We start from the raw sequence: 19,075 nt of genomic DNA on the forward strand, positions 1-19,075 counted from the left end.
GCTGCACGTTTGTGTGTTTATGTAAAGAGCCTGCGTTTCATTGGTTGTTGCTTTCCCTTGGTTATTTTTTCTTTTTTATAAGAACTGACATCAAGTAAATATTTCACCAGTTAAGCTGCTTGTATTCCCAACATGTCTTGTCAGTCTATTGTAATAATAAAAAAAACTGTGTTACATCGAAGAAATCATGACATGACAACTGGGACCAAACTGGCAAATGGCCTAAATTCAAGTGGCAACAGGCTGACAATTGACAGTGAGGTAAATGCCATTTGTCTTGTCAGTCATTCTTTGTAAAGTGTATGGTGACGATTCAATGTGTCCTAAAACAGATAGTATGTTTCTGGAGAAACAATACAAAAATGCTATTTTAAGAATTCTGTGTAGGACACACAAAGAATGAAGTCTGTTTTCACTGTGTGCAGTTGGTCTCTTTCTACTGTACACAAAAGTGCAGTCTCTGGGTGTTTGAAATCGCGAATGAAACGGACAGAGTCTTCGGAAAATTAGGTTTGCAGCGCTTTATCCAGACGCTACATTACAGATACATTGGTGCAGATACGCGGATATATGAAGCAATTTCTAACTACCTTGCTCAGGGGGCGGAGTGTCCTACCCGGGAATCGAACCGCGACTTAGGATCGGAAGCCAGATCCACCACTGTGCTACACGCGTCTCTATTGAAGGGCGTAAGCCGACGCTGTGACGGCGCGGTGAGAAAGAGGAGATTAATGGCCGTTCTCCTCAGGCCAAGCGGCGCGAGAAGGCCTCTCCAACGGAGGTCCAAGACGTAAAAAGCCAGGGAAGAGACGGAGATCCAGAGGCCTTAAGCGTACTATTCAGCCGGGCTAGCATTTAGCTTTGCTCCGGCTGAAAAGCGAGGAAAGAAATACGGCACGTAGTCTCCAGCTAACCAGCAACTCTAGCTTCACCAATGATGCAGTAATGTCAAGTAGCCAGGCGTGCCTAACGAAGCAAATTGTCGCTGCAGATAGGTTTTTAGTAGTGGTATGAGTTCAAACAAAAGAAGGCAAAAAAGTAGTTATTCCATTTCCTACAGTGAATATAGAATACAGTGCTTAGGGCAGCAGTGTAGCATAATTGTTGGGCAACTGAACTTACAACTTAGGTTGCAAGGTTGTCTGTTTGATTCCCAGGTGTTGCACTGCTCTTGTGGCCGTGAGAAACTTGACCTAAATTATTCATTAAAACATCTGCCTAATTAAGGGATTCTATATAAACATAAGTTGTCACTCTGGATAACAGCATCTGCTAAATTCCTGAAATGTACATGTAACCAATTTATATTTTTAGGATCATTTGAATTGTGCAGTTTTTTTTTTTTTTGCTAGACTCTCGCACTGAGCCACTTAATGGATTGAATAATCTGGTTTGTGTGTAATTTGAATGCAAACGGGTACGGCGACTGCTAAACGGCAGTGTCTGATTTCCTGACAAGTAACCTGAGGAAGGTCTTGCCTATAACCAAAACGACAATGTGAATTATTAAAAGGAAGCGCACAGGGAGAAAATGACATAGTGGCTTCACGTTTCTTTGAGAATGACTGGGAGCAATGATTCACTACATTACCCACATGCCCTGTGTGGTTAAAGAATCATTGTGTTTGTATCGTTGCAATGTTGTTCCTAACTTTCCTCATGTAAAACCGCTAATACTGCTTGGTCATAACTTAAAGACACACAAGGAACTAGTTAATATTTAGATCCAGGGAGAGACTAAATGATAACATGCTCACATTTGGGGAATTTGTATGAATTCAAAACTACTATTTTCACATGGTTAGATACGCAGTTTAAAATGAAAATGGAAAAAGCCAGTGTACAGAAGACTGAGTGACTCAGACACTGATGTGTGTTTGGGTTGGTGTTCAGGGATGCATTCAGCACATGGAGAATTGTAGTCACAGAAGCCAAGTCAAATTGCATAAACTGAGAATTATAACTCAGGTTGAACTTCATGAAAATTCAGTTCGGCTAAGTCAAAGGGGCACTCCACCAAAAAAATATGTTGTTACACTATTAACAACATATTTTTTTGGTGGAGTGCCCCTTTGACTTAGCCGGACTGAATTTTCGTGAAGTGCAACCTGAGTTATAATTCTCAGTTTATGCAATTTGACTTGGCTTCTATGACTACAATTCCAACAATTGGTGAAAGAACTAATTCATTATTTGTCCAATTTCTAAGGGAACAGTAATGTTGTTGTGTGCTAAATGTAAATTTCAGACTTAATTTCACTCTTAAATTGCAGACGACCATGAATCTGGCCCAAAGAAAAATGTTGTAATAAAGTTGTACCTGAAGGAAATGGAATCTTGAAATTGATTTTGGAGGAAGGGCTAATTAACAAGAAGACAATAATTGGGAAAAAGTCATCCAATGACTGGTTCATTACTTGAAGCGAACACGCTGTTTCCATTACTCCTCATTGCTATACGGTTCTGATTCAGTTGGCCCAGTAATTGGCTGGCAATTGTACCCAAATGGAATAATTGTTTTCCCTTTCCGGGCTACATCAACCTGACAAACGCTGGACCTGAAGAGCTCGGGGGCAGCCAAGTTGCAACAGGAGGGAGCGACCCAGGCGATTGACCACATGTCAGTTCCTGCTGATGGTGAGAGAGAACGGCACCATGGACAGAATGTGGGAGGAGCCACCACGTTCTGCTATAAACCAACACACAAGTTAATACACAGACTTATTTCACAGTACTCCACAGTAGAACACTGATGAATTCAGATTGCTGAGTCGCCGTTGATAATCTTTGGATTTCACGAAGCCTCATTTTTCCATTATTTTCTGGCATGCCAACAATTTGCCCACTTAAACCTGAAAGAGTGACTTTCTCGCTGTCCTTTCTCCAGGCATTTTTCAAATTACTAACAGGAATGAAACATTTAAGACTTTTTAATTATCCATAATAACACTGCGGGGCTAATTGCTTGCACACATTTTAAACGCACTCCGCTCAGGAAGGCTAAAGGTTAGGTAAACGCAAAGCTTTTATTTCTGTACAAAGAACAGGTGCTCCTTGCTCATGTTTTTATGTTCCCATTTCTTCAAGCCTCTAACATGTAAATTTGATAGCAAGGTGGTTTTATTTTAATTTAACAGAGTAATATTTATATATGCTGGACCGGGTCAATGTTTCTAATTTTGTATGTAACGATATCTTGAAAGGTCACAATGAAATCATATGATATCTCTTTGAAATAAATAGCCTGAAATAAGCTTCTCGCTACTTTCTATAACTACATGCATGAAGAATTACAATTAAAGAAAGGTCATGACCAAATATTTAATCACTATACATATTCCCGCCTTTAAATGAAAGCCATTTCAAATGTAATTATTTAATAAAATTACGATAGGGCAACAGATCAGGCACTGCAAGCTGAACATGCACCACAATAAAACAGTACAGTACAGAACAAAACAATTAGCATTTCACTTTCTTGACTTTCTTAATTTAGAAACTACATTTCTGAAAGTGTACATATGAAGGGCACTATATATACAAACTCTGTCAGTAACCAAACTTTGTGTACCTTTTTAAAGGGCAAGGCACCTCCAATCCACACCTCCAAACTCACTGATTCGAACACCTGACTCCAATTAGCTTCTGGCCATTAGCCTCGAGGTTCACACACTGTTTCCAGCCTCAACTGTGAATGTTTAAATCATCCATTCAGTATTGACATGAAGAAGTATATTATTATAACCTTAAGCAAATTGTGTTAGTCTATTATTGTGATAGATGAAGATCAGACCACATTTAAGCAGTTAATACAGAAATCCAGGTAATTCCAAAGAGTTCACAAACCTTTTCTTGCAACTGTATATAATTATACATACATACGCACTCTCACACACATAAACACACGCATCACTTTCCAATTTGGATATCAAGATAAATAAATCATCTCTCCAGTAAGAAGTAATAAAATTGTTTCCCACTGATCAATAGTTATCCTGGCAGGATCAGAAGCTGGATCTTGCCAAGCACATCCAGAGCATATTTCCTCAATATCACGAACACACTTTAGAGAAACATCCGAATAAACACGAATAAATAAAACGAACGCGTCTGTACTTCAGTCATTGCTCGAAGACACCGAAACGATCTGCAGGAGGAACAGAAAGATCTGGACGACGTCGAGGTAGATGGAAAGTGCAGCAAAGACGTACTCCTCAGGGCTAATGGAGTGCTTGCGGTTTCCTATCAGAAGCTGGGTGTGGAGGGCGAAGAACTAAAAAGAAAACACACCGAAATGTCAGTATTCCTTTAACCCGCTGCGGCACCACACACGAGGGAATATTCAGAGCGACTCACCAAGGTGAAAACAATGGTGCCTACGGCTGCCAAAAGCATATCGAGCCACGGGACCTGTGAGTGTAAGGACAAGCCTTAAGATTCAACTTCAATACAAAATTTGAATCAGCTGACAAACAAAACTGAAAGGAGTCACTCCGGCCTGTTTCAAAGTTCAGTGCTATATTTGCTATAAGTATAAGTACTTGCTGTGCACCTTATTCAAGGCAAATAGTCATGAAAGTGAATCCATGTGTATTCTCACTGCCCTTCTGAAACCATATTCAATGCCCCCGTTATGAATCCACTGCAGGCTTACTTTAGCCCAGTGAGAACCAGCCGTTAAACTGGTCACAAGTTCTGATGGCTTATATTCAAAGGGCCCTGCCACTACAGTACTGCAACAGAACTCACTCCTCCAACTCACAGCTGAGCTCATCAGCAAACTCCTGCTAACGCTCCAGCCCTGCTCCCCTCACCACCTCCTCATGACATATCATAAGGACAGCCAGCAATCCTTGTTTCTCTTTTCCACCAATAATACTTTGGGGCCTACTGGCTGTAATGGGAATGATTTGTTTGGAAATATAAATTCAAATAATTTTTATAAGGCCATATTTTAGTCAAATAAATTCAGCCATGAAGAGTCAGCAAACAGACACCATATGACTTTTGGACATTTTGACACTGGCCAGGAATACTTACATAATGAAATGAGAGCACAATGATGGAGATTATTCCTGTGACTACGAAGACCATACCGAGGACACAGAAAAGACCTCTGCATTTAGTAAAATCCACCTGAGAATGGACACATACCCCAGTCAATAACTGACAGTACCCCTATAAACACCAATACTACTACTACTAATAATAATAATAATAACAATAATTACAACACAAATAATAATAACAATAACAACAATAATAATTAGTAATAACAACGATGATAAAAACAACACCAATAACAACACCAATAATAATAATAATAATAACAATAACAATAATGTACCATCTCCTGCAGAAGAGGAGGAAGAGCTAGAACCCTGTCCATGATCCCTCTCTCTCTTACGAGAGTGGGATTACATCACACATATCGATGAAAGGTGACAAAACAAGAACGAACCTACCTTTGTCCATATCACCGAGAATACATATTGTTAGATGCGTTTTAATTGGTAGCTGGCTGACTATGCATCACAGTATTAAAAACAACTATTGGTTTATGCCATAGCAGTAATTTTAACATTTTGCTCTGCAATTAAATATAGTATAATAAATAATTATGGGCCATTTTATCTTCTCTTACAAGCAATTTCAGCTGTAATATATTAGCACGTACACTACAGACTGGCCGTGCACTGCATATATCGGCCTAGTTTGCATGCAAATTCCTTAAATGAGGAAAAACAATATGTTAATATATTAATATTATTATTAGATAATATGTGACAATAATAATAACTGATCCCCAACACAGAGGCTCCCCCTTGGTGGTGTTCTTCAAATCTATCAAATGGAAGAAGTGGAGTCATTGAGCAGATTTATTTCAAGCCACCTTTATGTCTGCTTTGTTGATCTTCTATCAAGACTTATGATGGGTACAGCATGTTAATCTGATTTATTACCTGAAATAGCCTGAGGTGCACTTGCATTTAGAACACCATCTGAATCTGCTTAGTCAGTCTATAAGACTTAATTAAGATTTGCATGGCAAAGTGCTTTTCCACAAAGACTGTAAATGCAACGTTGCGGGTGAGGTGTTTTCAACCGTGGAAAAAAATGCACATCCTTCAAGATTATGCACCTGATTATGCATTTATTATTGCAATTATTTATTTATTTTACTTAAAAAAAATTTTTTTTTTAATTCTTACCTTGGTCTGAAAGCAGAAGACAGTGACTATGATGCACACTATCAGTGTGATTCCAAGAGCCAGAAACACTGCTTTTGTGTCATAATAACTATAAAACAACAGAATGTGATGATTAAATGACTCGCCTGCTCACATACCAAAAACTGCATGAAACAGTAATTGTAGATCTATTAATAATTTTGTATTTTATTATGGACTGAAAAATGGTTAACTGTTAAATAAATTACTTCCTGGGTTGCACGGTCTGAAACAACAATAACATTGGACAAACCTCGATATCGTTCCTGTCATGTAGGACATGGCCAGTGTCTTATGAGGAAAGAAAGGGAAATGTCAGCTTGAAGTTTCACAATTATCGCAGTGAAATCAACAGCTATTATTAACAGGAAACCATCTTGTCACAATTAAGTAAACAAATAAATTCATCACTTTCAGTACACCACAAAACTCCCACTTTCTCTAATACACAAAGAGGCAGTCAGGGATCTCGACTTACGAGAACTGCAAGGAATATCAGATTTGATGGAAAGCGTCTCCTAAAAATAGAGGAAGTGATTTAGCACTATAAGAAAACGCTCTGTTTTGACCTTGAAAGCAGCATTACTATTGTCCAGTGGCAGGGGAGATAAGATTTGGATTAAGCTCACCTAGGTCCTTCAAAGCAGGCCAGTACAATGTAGCACACCAAGTACACAGCGCTGGAGAAAAACAAGCAATTACAGCCGACAGTCGGTGAGCACTCAGAATTGAACAAATGTCTATTTTGAATGAAGTTTTATTTCCCTCTGAAAACAGTCATTGAACGGTTGTGAACTCAATCATGTTTTTCTGCCACTTTAACAAGGAACGCTGCACACATCTATTAATTTAGGCTACAGGGACAACTTCATTCAGATGCTTCGTTTGCACAGCTCGTTAATACGGTTAATTCTGTAGGTTAGGTAAAAAGGATGGTTGAAGAACTTATGTTAAATGGCCCAACCAAATTTACAGAATGTCAAACCAAGTGATCATGCGATACAAGCAGGTGAGAGTTCTTACTATGACGCCCAATATACGCCTGGGTTTCTGACCACGAACAGGCGAACTGGTTCCCTGCACAGGAAAAAACACGCATACATTTTCCACTACATTAACCCTACATCATTCATTTAAGTTTAGCATTTGACCCAGACACATTCAGTAAAACAAATGATTATAGCATGCAATGAATATACAAATGTCTTTGAACACACAAGAGAGCTACTAACTTCAACTCCCAGACAATTAAAAAAAATATTTTTAGAAAAACATCTACAAACACCATTACCAAGTTGATGATGCAAAATGCATGCACTGTAGACATCATGATTAGATTCAGGTCCAACTCGGACACTATTATTTTTTACCCACTTACACAAATGTGAAAACTGCCACAATGGAGACCGTGACGAGAAGTTGAGCCGCCAAAATAAGGTAAACCTATCGGAAGAGAGCAGTTGTTATAGTCTTATCTACTGTGAGACAGAAATACTACTCAAAATCAGTTCTTTTCGAGCTTGCAAAGTGACATGATATAATTGCATTTTTGTAAAAAGATCATAACCTCCAGAAAGCAAGACATGCAAACAAACAAAACCTAACGACATATCTATTAAACATATTCCTGCATATTCATTTATTTTCGCTTCAGATATACTGGAATGTGAGAATTAATTCCAGGGAGGAGCCACACACAGATCACTTATCCTAACAGAAGCTAATATATGGCAGAAATGTCAGTGTCAGATCAACTCTTCAGAAACAAATAATCATGTACATAAGTGTTTATTTACAATCAACTATAAAATGACATGTTCACTGAGGTGTGAAAGCCTAAGAGATTACTTATTACGCTACATAAGTCATTTAATTTAGCCTACATAAATAAAGGGCCACTTACGCATGATATTATGCACATAAGGTGCACAGATATTCCATGTTCTGCCCCCTCTCAAAGTTCAGCATCAAGATAAGGGGTGTGTGTCAATTTGGTGGCAATATAAAAGTGTATTATAGCACCAAAACCAGATATATGGATATCATTGTCAATATAATTACTGTATCCATACAACTACTGCAGTGCCAAATTAACAGAGCAGATCTCAGAATTGAAACGGTGTTCACTATCACTAGAAAAATCATCGTTAATTTCCCGTAATGGCACAGAGTTACGCCCCCGGAAAGCCTGGCGTGAACTCCGAACGAATAAAACGCCGGGACTCTCTCTTACTTTTTGGATGAATGCATGCCGAACAGCCGTGCTGTTCCAGCTGCCAGCCGTGGCGAACCCCTCGGCGTCTCCTGCGGGCCAGAGTAACAGCTCAGTTAAGCCCGTGTTTCTCAATACCGGTTCCTGGCGGAGCACCGGGGGTGTGTGCCGGTACCGATTCATCAGACCTGACCGGGCTTTTAACCGGACGGCGGCGTGGCCGTTACACCACTCGACAGGTTATCAGCTACAAGTTCCCAGTGAAAAGCAATGTGCAGTCTGATATCAGGCTCCAGCAAATGACTTACAGCAGGCAATCATCAAGATATGTGAAATCCAATTCGCAAGTTCAGTAACATTGATTAGCCCTGATTAATTGAGGCCAGCCGAAACTAAATCCACCATAAACAACACTTCCTCAGTAGCCTGTCGGTTCACCAGGTCTAATACTGAGAACCGCTGCAGTGACACATTTCCCTCCAAACACCGCAGATCTAGTCAGACTGCCACTCTCTTATCTGCCGCTTGTATCGTATTATTTCATCCATCAGACTGTGATGGGAAGCAGTTCTGTCTGTTCCCAACGGGATTCAGAAAGCGTGTCTTGAGCCAAAAACTGACTGCTATGTACTTATGGATCCATAATGCTTCTGTAATAGACCTGTGTGATAGACATTAATTCCCATGAGGAAATTCCCATGATTTTAAAAGAAGTAGCACTATGTGTAACCCCCTCAACACATTTCCGTACGTGGACACAGTATGTTGCCCAACGATCAGGCCATATGGATAAGAAAACAACTGTAATAATAGGAATCATTTTGATCCCTTAATTAGAGATGCATGGAAATGACACCTTCCTCATCCATTCCACATTTTGGCCACACTAATGGGTGTGTTTCATGGCATAAGTATTAGAGGCAATTATTGACACATCTATCAGTATCACAAAACGTTATTGCAGAGATCCATATTAGACAAAAAATAAATAAAACATCATAATGTTAGACGGCATTTACCGGAGTCTGGGTGGGTGGTAGGTGTCACTGGAGGAATCACTGGGGGCATGATGTGTGGCATTCTGGGGGTTTGGTACCCTAGGTCCCCACCCCGCCAAGGCTGAGGGTACAGGCCTGGTTGGGCTGGGTACGGTGTGGGATGCTGAGGCTGGGGTCCAGGGGGGTACGTCCCTGGATATGGTGGGTACGGCGGGTACGGGGCAGGCTGGGCCTGGTCTTCATAGGCAGGGGGAGGGTACGGTGGTGGCTGCGGGTGAGACCCAGCCTGAGGACCAGGCCAGTCATCGTAGCTCGGGGGCAGATCCAATTTGGACATGGCGGCCTGGGAACTCGAGGCACAGAGGAAGACTGAAGACAGAAGATGTTTGTTAAAGTACTAAAAATGACCATCACTTCCTATTTAAAAGAAATTTCAGAATGGAAAGTCCTTAGTTCCCCTATCATCTCAAAAGTAAATCTGTGACCCAGTCAGCCTTCTAAAATGTGTTACGCTTGTAGAGTTACAGAAGCATTCCGACAGGGTGCCCTGAGGCGGATACCATCACACATGATGATGAAGATGAAGATGAAGATCAGTTCACACTGTTTTCATGTCAGCACACTTCACTGGCCACCCCACTACCATCAGTCAGCCTTCGGTCACACACCATGACTGCAGTCTGGACAAACTGACTATGCACAAGTTCAGGCAGATTTAGACGGACTTCAAACTCCTTTAAATGGTCCTAAAGCAAACCCTTTTTCTCCCATGGAAGACATTATAAACAAATAAGGAATGTATACGTTTCTGTTTCCTGCGCAGTCTCGGAAAGACTTAGCAACAGATCTTCTCACATGACCGAACTACACAGCTGGACTTTTATTTTTTCAGTCCCACAGTGTGATAATTCTACCATCATCTACCTCAGTGGTCTCCAACCCTGGTCCTGGAGAGCTACAGGGTCTGCTGGCTTCTGTTTGCACAAAATCAGTACCCAACTGAGACCCAAGACACCAGGTGAGTTGAGTTAACTGTGTAATCAACTGCTCTAATTCAAGTGCAGAGTCACTATGAAAACCAGCAGACCCTGCAGCTCTCCAGGACCAGGGTTGGTGACCACCGATCTATCTCTATTAACCATTCTGATTCTCAAACACTTTTATTACTTTTATTAATTCATCAACACTTATCTTCTAGCTCCCAGTAGGCCTAATTGTTGGGAAAATTATTTTATTCTAATCTAAACACTCAAATCCCCTTCTATAAAAATGAATGGGAAAATTAAGGACAAAATAAATGCTTATAAAAGTTGCAAAATAAAAGTTCTGAAAGAAACGGTCAACATAAAATGCATGGTCCGCTAAAGAAACATGGAAACAATTTCACTTCAACTTAATCCGAAGAAAACTGCGCGTGATTGCGACTGCATGTTTATTCGACTATGCGATTTTTAAAATTCAGAAGCCACAAGATTCACAATTCATCACAAAATGATGGGCTCTCAGTGGCAGACCATTACTGGCTATGTGTATTCCTTAGAAAACGCACAATTGTTCGTGTTCGTTTCAATCGTCATTGCAGTTGGCCTACGAAAGAAAAAAATAAACTATATTTGGGCCTTAAATACGTAAGTCATAACATGATAGAACCCTACGCAATTCGTTAATTACGTTCATACAATTCAGCACGTTCCATGAAATTAAAAAAAGAAAGTAAATATCAATAGCATTTCAGTACATAAATAGCTTACTTTGCTGCGCACCTGTGTTCTGTTCTGCCGACCACAGGTGCGCAACCAAATAAGCCATGATGTATTATTAATGAGACCATTTGCAGGTTACGTTTCAGAACGAAGAATGGAATCACGAGTAATCAATTCTTTGAACATTCTTGCCACCTAAACACAATGCCAAAACTACCAAAAACAAAGCCGTATTGATCGTTATTCAAGAATTATCACGGCAATATAACTTTTATGGCGCGATAAACCAGGTATGCTTTTGAAACATAAACCGATAACGCTACTCTAGCCTACCCGAGAAGATCAGTCTCTCTTCCTCGTACGATGCCATAAGAAGTCGTTTTACAGTCAAGTTCAAACCACATATCAGCATTACATCATAACGATTGAACCTACCTGGCCTACTTACAGACGGAAATTTACTCACCACGCGTATGAAATTTGACGGTTCTTGGCAAGGGACAGGTTGACCTTACGCTAGCGGTGTTGCGCTGGATAGTTTGCTGGATAAACTACCGGAGCTGTCCGGTGGCACGTCTGTAGGTGGAGTAACTGGACGAGCTACTGGAAATTTCCCGGACAATGTGGTAAATCACGTGTCATCACAATTACATCGCTTAATTATTGATGAAAAGGCCTAGATTGTATACTCAGCGATGTATTAAATCAATGAATGGCCCACACATGAGATGTCCTGTAGAAGTGACTAAGATTACAATGGTTTCAGAGAGCTGTAATTACGATATAAGCAACGTTATTTATTTACCTCCACCACCGTTTATTCTAATATAGCAGGGGGTTCCCAACGCCGTCCCTGATCCTGGAGCGAACCTCAGCGTATTCTGGACTGGTTTCCGTTCCAAGTAATCACTTAATTAAGGTCATTTGAAACACTGATTTAAGTTCCATAAACTTGTACAGAAAGACATTGGAACACAATACAAATTTGCTTCGTTACCGATCGGTTTTACATCAAGATCAATTTCCCACAAAATGTTTGCTTCAATGATCAGCTGCTGTCCACACTATCAACATTTAAAAAGTTCACCGATTTCAACTGTAGGTCCCTCAACTATTGTAAAACAAATTGTAAGGGCTTTTAAAAGGAACCATTTCCATAGCTCATTACAGAAAATGAAAGCACTTATCTTACTGATTAAAATCTGTAAATTGATATGGAATTGCCATTTGTTAAATTCCTGACATCATAAGGCATTAACAGAGAGAGCCATCCCTCATTAGAATTAAGGTTGGGGAAAAAACCAGGATACACAGGTTTTCTACAATGCCAGAGCTGTGAACCCCTGTAATATATGGTTGCCACTAGGTGGTTGCCATTATTCAAGGTAAACAAACACAAACAGCAAACCCAGCATTTAAGGAACTTCAGATTCATGGTGTATTACATTTATCCCAGACAGCATTATGACCCCAAGTATGTATACAAACAGTTCACATAATGCTGAAGATTATCAGAAGTACTGTCATGCTCTTTGGGTTAGAATGTTGTGAAATAAACCTGTACTAGTGATTATAATTTAACCACAACTTTAACAGATTCCACTGAAATGCTCACAAATGTGTAACCGGGCCAGGAAAACATTTTTACTGTAAAACATTAGCTGCCAGTTCTGATGACTTTTTATAGTGCAATGTTCGTCAGTTTGTAACTTATAATGTTAGTGAAGAGACCGAAATGAAAATGAAGGGATTGATTGGCAGCACAGGAGCTTTGATAGACGGAGTCCTGTCCGACAGGTGGACCTGCACAGTCAGGCCACTTCCTGCCACACAAATATGCTCCAAGGCCATGAGCAGAGGCTCTGCTCAGAGGACTGGGGAAGATAAATTGCCGTGCTGCACGTAGTTTTGAAATACAATCAATATCCCCGCTCTCCACGGAGCAACCCAGCATCCACTGTCCATTTAATCTGTTCACACCATTTTGTCGACTGAACAAAGTGTGCTAGTCACAAGGCAACAAGCAGACACGGATCTCCAGAAAAGTTAGCATCTGCGGTGTACCAAATGCAGATGCATTCAGATATATTTAACCAAGCAGGTACAGTCAGTGCCCTCTACTTTCCTCTACGTCAGGAAACCTCCAGAAGATCCAATGCATGAGATAGTAGTTTTGTCATTTTTGATAATGGCGACATAAAAAAAATAAATTCTGCGGTCGCACTTCTATTGCTGCATACATGTGCAAAACACACCCGAGGAAATGACAATGTGAAGAAAATATTGGATGCTTTTGACCTGAATGAGTTTTCAGGTTTTAAAGATGACAGTGGAGTAGGATGACCCATCTCTTACAGAAGGTGTGGTGTTTTAAAAATTTTATTTTATTAAATTTTATTTATTTTTACAATCGGGCTCTACTGCTGTATTCACAGCATTACGGTTACAGACAAGAGTGGTGCCAGACCAGAACGCTAGGTAAGTCATTGTCACTGAATCTTATCAGGGCAACTCTTCAACAGAATCTCCTTAGTAAACATCCAGATTTATAAATGTGTAAACTGTGATTAGCAAGGTATATCTATTTTGATTTATGAAATTTTTGCTAGACGAAGAGCACACATTTTTAAAAAAAGGGGGGGGGGGGCTTTTACGGCACAGCCAGAACCAGTGTACGGCAAGAATACCGAAAGCGGTCCTCATTATTATTCCCAACCCCGTGGAGGAGCAGCTTATCGGCAGCCCACAGGACCTGCTCGGGCTGAAAGACTCCTCATTAGCACTCCTGTGAAAACCCCTATCATCCCCAGGTCTCACCGCCAGCTCCCTCAGTCAGTGTATCAATTCTGAATATTTCACGGGAGAAAATCGCTCCGTACGCCGCCCTCCACCGCGTGTGTGCGAAATCAAAATATGCCCCGGCTCGCTCGCCCGCTCGCTCTCGGACGGCCTCTTTGAAGTCCGCGGAAGCGGGATTTGCGGAGAATGAAAGGCACGCTAGATTACAGCCGGGGCGGGAGAGAGGCCGGGCGGGTGTCTCTTCTCACAGTCAGGATAAGGAGTCTCCCGCTTCGGATGAAAGCTGCAGAGAGGGGGGGCGGTGGGGGGAGTGGGGCATGATCACCGTTTGCACAGGGTGAGGTCGACTTTACTTTACTCAGAGATCACTGACGCTGCTGAGAGGCTGACTTCAGCAAGAGCCACCCCAAACTACAAGACAAATTATACATTTTTTTCCCCCCAATAGAGGCAGAAGCAGGCCTGTGTTTTTAAGAAGCAATTTTCTTCCGTTTTGCCCAAGAGAGAGAAGGTCTTGCATTTACATTAGGAAGGAGAGGGCTGTCAAGACTCCAACCTGTAAAATGCAAACGAGCAGTAATACCTGTGCAAAATCCACAAAGTTGTCCTGGACAGATTCTGCCTGATTTGTGCCCAGGTTTCAGTCGTTTGTCTTTTTAGTACCCCAGACCTGTTCTCTGCAGCTCCAGAGCGGGTGCAGCATCGGGGAGGAGCAGGGAGCCAGCCGGTCCCTACTTACTGGAGCTGCACAAGGCAATTGGGCTCCTCTAGGACTTCTACACGGACAGAAACCAGAGTTCTGGTAGAGCTCTGGAAGTGCAGAGAGATATACAAGGATGGGTAGTGACCCTTTCCTCTCCTGCAGATCACCTGGGATTGGGATTAGTCAATTTCTTTTTCCAACACCGTTTTCTCTGTGGTTTTTTTACTTTTTTTTTTTAGAACGCCCTGCAGTGTGCTAATTCTGGACGTATACAACACCAATATGATACCCCATGCCCCAGGATGAGACATGACACACAATCCTCTCCAAGGCCACCACAGAAGACAGGCAGCTGTGTGTGTTTGTATATACAAATATTAATAGATATATGATACATTACAAGCATTACACTCTTTCTAGCTTCTACAGCCCTCACCACTTAATCTTGTCTCTAAACCAAGAAACTGAAAATGTCACAGTATGGCATCTGGAGTCCTCAACAGAAGCTGTGACTTCACATACAACTGCTTCTCGTCGCCACCTAGTGGTTAATCTTGCAAGCTCATTTTGAAAGATTATCAAATCTTTACATGCAAATGCATACATTAAGTCTGTAATATAATGTCTTTATATTCAATAGTCTTAATTCCAGTACTGTAACACATCCTAAATTCATAAACTAATTTACAAATTTTGTTAGAAAATGGAATATACTGCTATTCCTGAAGCGTTACATTAAAATAAATAATTTAAAAACCATTTCACCACGCTGAAGCACTTCGGTATTAATCACTAGTTCATGAAACCACAATTACTGATTACTAATTATGAGACAATTAAAACTGCAAACAATTGTTTAAAGAGACATTTAGTAGCACTTGTAATTAAACAAACAAAAAAAAAAAAAAACGGATTAATTAAAAACAAGGTTAATGTGTAATCCCAAATGCTTGACTTTAGGGGACCTTGTTATTTTGACAGGGTGTGAAAATTTAATGAACTCCCACCGACCTTTCTGTCTGTTAACTGACAATAGAAGTTTTATTCATACGTCAAGCTCTGCTTGACCAAAATGCCCCAAATATTTTTCCATCTTTTTGCCAGACAAGTATCAAAGCATAATCCGGTCCATAATCCATATTTCAAATTAAAATCCACATCAGCAATTGCATTTGATTTTCATTTGATGTGTGCCAGAATCATGACCAACTTCAAATTCAAATGCATAAGCCTTCTTTGTGTTTTCATTTTCAAATTAATGTACGTACTTATGACAATTAAAATTTAAGTCCATTTCATGTTTAAACTTTCTCCCTCTCTATGACACAACCCAGTCACAATTTCAAATGAAAATGAGTAGAAAAAAAATAAGAATTCACATCTTCCATGACAAAAAGGAAATAATTCAATCTTCCATTTAATATTTCTTTTTCGTGTTTTTGTTGCACACAGGTGACTTATCGAAACCTTCCATTTACACTACCCTTTGCACATGCTCACACATCTACATGACAAAAGTCAAATGCGAAATGCAATCCACATGGAACGCACATGCATACTAGACAGTTTGTGACCAGGTTCTTGACTTTTTCCCAACAGCTGTGTCACGCTGCTCAAACCATGGTCATGCAGCATTTTCTTTCCCCGTCAGTGGGCATGAGGGTTCACATACATCAGCCAGGTGCAGTGAGAACTTCGATAAACAGCTGACAAATCAAAGTAGCCGCTGTATTGATTTCACATCTTTTGGCATTTGGGTGTTCTTTGATGAAACTGACTTTCTCTGGGCCTGGACAGAGGCCTTTTGTGGTGAGGAGGTGGCCCACATATGATATAGACGCAAGTTTCTGTCGGAGTTTCTTTTTGCGTCCTGCACAGGAGACTGAAGAGTTTTTAGTTGCGATCTTCCAGTACTTAATCATCGGTGTCACCACATCCGTAGACCGAAACGGCATCAGCAATGACACTTACCCTTGTGAGTCCATGGAGTGCTTCATGTTCATGTACACACTGATGTGCTTCAGCAGCTGGCATGAACACAAAAGGCATTAGCAACCGCTTAGATTAGCCTAGTGGTGTCCAACATGTGGTGAGGTATCCGCTTTGTGTCCAACGTCACCTGCTTATAACCATCCTTGGCATCCAATACAGAGAAGACTCTGAAATGCTTGGCAGCCTCCTATCAATGGTTTGCATTTGATAGTGCAACCTCCAAAAGGGCACTGGGATCTAAGCATAGGCAGGCTTTTCAATAACGACCATGTCACTGATCCATGGCTTGTGTGATTCTCCCTTTAAGCAGTATGAGAATCCTTCTAGGGAGCTGCTGCATGGAACAGATGCTTCATCAACTGTTAGGTGCAATTCATCTGGGAGGTAGCCAATCTGCTTATAGATATGCTCATATTCTGCTATCATGGCTTCTGTTGTTGGGTATGGAGGTGTGATGGTTGCATTGCCTATGTGATGCAACACAAGTATGCTTTTTTTGTAGCAGGCAAAGCCTTTCACAGGTCTGAGCTGGAAACTATGGAGACAATGGTCAGCAGTGCCTGAAACTTCAGTTTGTAAATGTTACTATCATGATCTGCCTCAAGTTCACATCACATTCCCATTTTGGTTTCATCCATGTGCCATCAGAGCATTAGTTTGGCTTTAGCTTTGCATTTCCATCTTGTATGATTCGTTGTACATCCCAGTATCCAATGACATTCATGGTGGATTCTGTATCTAGTTGACATTTAATAATGTGAGCAGGGTCATATGGAAGAGCTTCCTCACTGTGAAATGAACCATTTGTTAGGTGTGCTTTGGGCTGAGTTCACATGTGATATGTACAGTATGTCATCTCAAGGGTCTACCTCTGAGTTTCTTTTAGTCATGTTCAGCTGAGAATTTTTTGAGCTTGTTTGCATACTCTACCAGTTTCTTTTGCGGATTTCTTTTGCCACAAATTCTGCATCTAGCACTGTATGTAGGGCATTGAGATTTAAGCCAGCGAAATAGGGGGCTCGATTAGCATGCAAGCTCTAGCATGTCTTTTGTGCCAATCAAAAGCCTCTCCCAAATTAAGTTCTCTCAGTGCTCTAAATTCTCAAGGGTCTGCCGGTTTCCTGAATTTGGCAACGTACTGCTCTGCTGAGTCATTTTGGCTACATGTATTGAATACATTTCCAGTCTTCCTAGGACATGTGGAGATGCCGTTGCTACGTGACATTCATTCTCCATTACGGTAAGTAGTAAGGCAATGTGAATCTTCACATCTTTCGTGTCTAAGCTGGTTGCTATTTTGTGGTTTTCCAACTGTTTATTATTTCAATCATTATGAAATTATTTTTAATCTCTATTTATATAGCCGGCTCTAGTATTACAGAGAATTTTAATAGACATGCAGGATTTGGCTAAATGGAATGTCCACCGGCATTACATTCTGGTGTAACCATGCACATCGGCAACCCCCTATTTAGGGTTCTGTCACCATTGTGATGTGTTGACCCCTTATTGGATACAACACTATCACATTTTCATTTAGGACATTCTTAGCCATTAGGAGTGGCAATGGAGGGGGGGGGGGGGTGCACAGAATCAGGGGGCAGTTGCCGTTATAGGAACAAATTCCAGTAAAATGCACTGATAGGCCAGTGCATTTAACTGTTTTGGCCCATCGTGGGAAGAAAGAGCATGCTTTTTTACCTTTCTTTTTTTTTTGTTCAAAACATATGTTCAAGTTGCATTAAGCCCACTAGAATAATAAAACAGGGTGGGGCTACAGTGTGTCCAATTTTAATTTCTTTAAAGTTTTTTTTGGCACAACATGTAGTACATTCCAAGGTTTGATGAGGTCTTTGATGAAGCACCTGCTGTCACTGACGTTACCGTAACTGGGCAAGGAGAGCTCAGCAACAGGTCTTGACAGGGGTCATCTCACATTTCATTATAACAGCTGACAACGATCAGAATCTTGATCCCAGAACATTCTAGAATCTAGATTCTCACACTTTGTTTCTCCCAGCATTTGGCAGTATGGTTGAAATGCTATAGATCTAGCCTATAGGCTACAAACCACACTGTAGGCAATATTACATTGATACTCCTCATCCAAAACTCCCACGGGAAGCAGTAAAAATGGAGGAAATGCAGAAATAAACAGGGAAAGTCAAGGAACTGCCAAAAATGGCAAGAATCACCCACAACCAATGTGTGACACCCACAACTTCCAGGACAAACACCCAACCATATATTTCATTGATTGTAAAAGATTTTTTCCCCTCCGGTATATATTTTTATTTTTTTTTGGCCACCACAAATGGAGGTAATTTAAATATTCCGTAAATAAGTCATTTTGGTTGGTTTATCACACCCCCACCCCCCACCCCCCTCAATTTGCATTTTAATTTGAAATACGACCGGATTATGCATCCATAGACAAG

General features: G+C 40.7%; 1 protein-coding gene across 1 annotated transcript; it reads right to left on the minus strand.

Annotated features, from left to right (window-relative positions):
- Nucleotides 1-3,360: 3,360 nt before the first annotated feature.
- LOC135241167 (protein lifeguard 3-like) lies at nt 3,361-18,201 on the minus strand. Its single transcript, XM_064311327.1, has 12 exons — nt 11,610-18,201; nt 9,462-9,809; nt 8,464-8,534; nt 7,609-7,673; nt 7,254-7,307; nt 6,860-6,910; nt 6,709-6,748; nt 6,484-6,521; nt 6,213-6,300; nt 5,041-5,136; nt 4,357-4,410; nt 3,361-4,273 (listed from the first exon to the last, which is right to left on the minus strand). Exons 2-12 carry the CDS (start codon nt 9,775-9,777, stop codon nt 4,118-4,120), a joined length of 1,029 nt encoding a protein of 342 aa, XP_064167397.1. The 5' UTR covers nt 9,778-9,809; nt 11,610-18,201; the 3' UTR covers nt 3,361-4,117.
- Nucleotides 18,202-19,075: the final 874 nt, after the last annotated feature.

This window comes from Anguilla rostrata, chromosome 15 (assembly GCF_018555375.3).
Source record: "Anguilla rostrata isolate EN2019 chromosome 15, ASM1855537v3, whole genome shotgun sequence".
In the NCBI taxonomy this organism is placed as follows: Eukaryota; Metazoa; Chordata; class Actinopteri; order Anguilliformes; family Anguillidae; genus Anguilla; species Anguilla rostrata.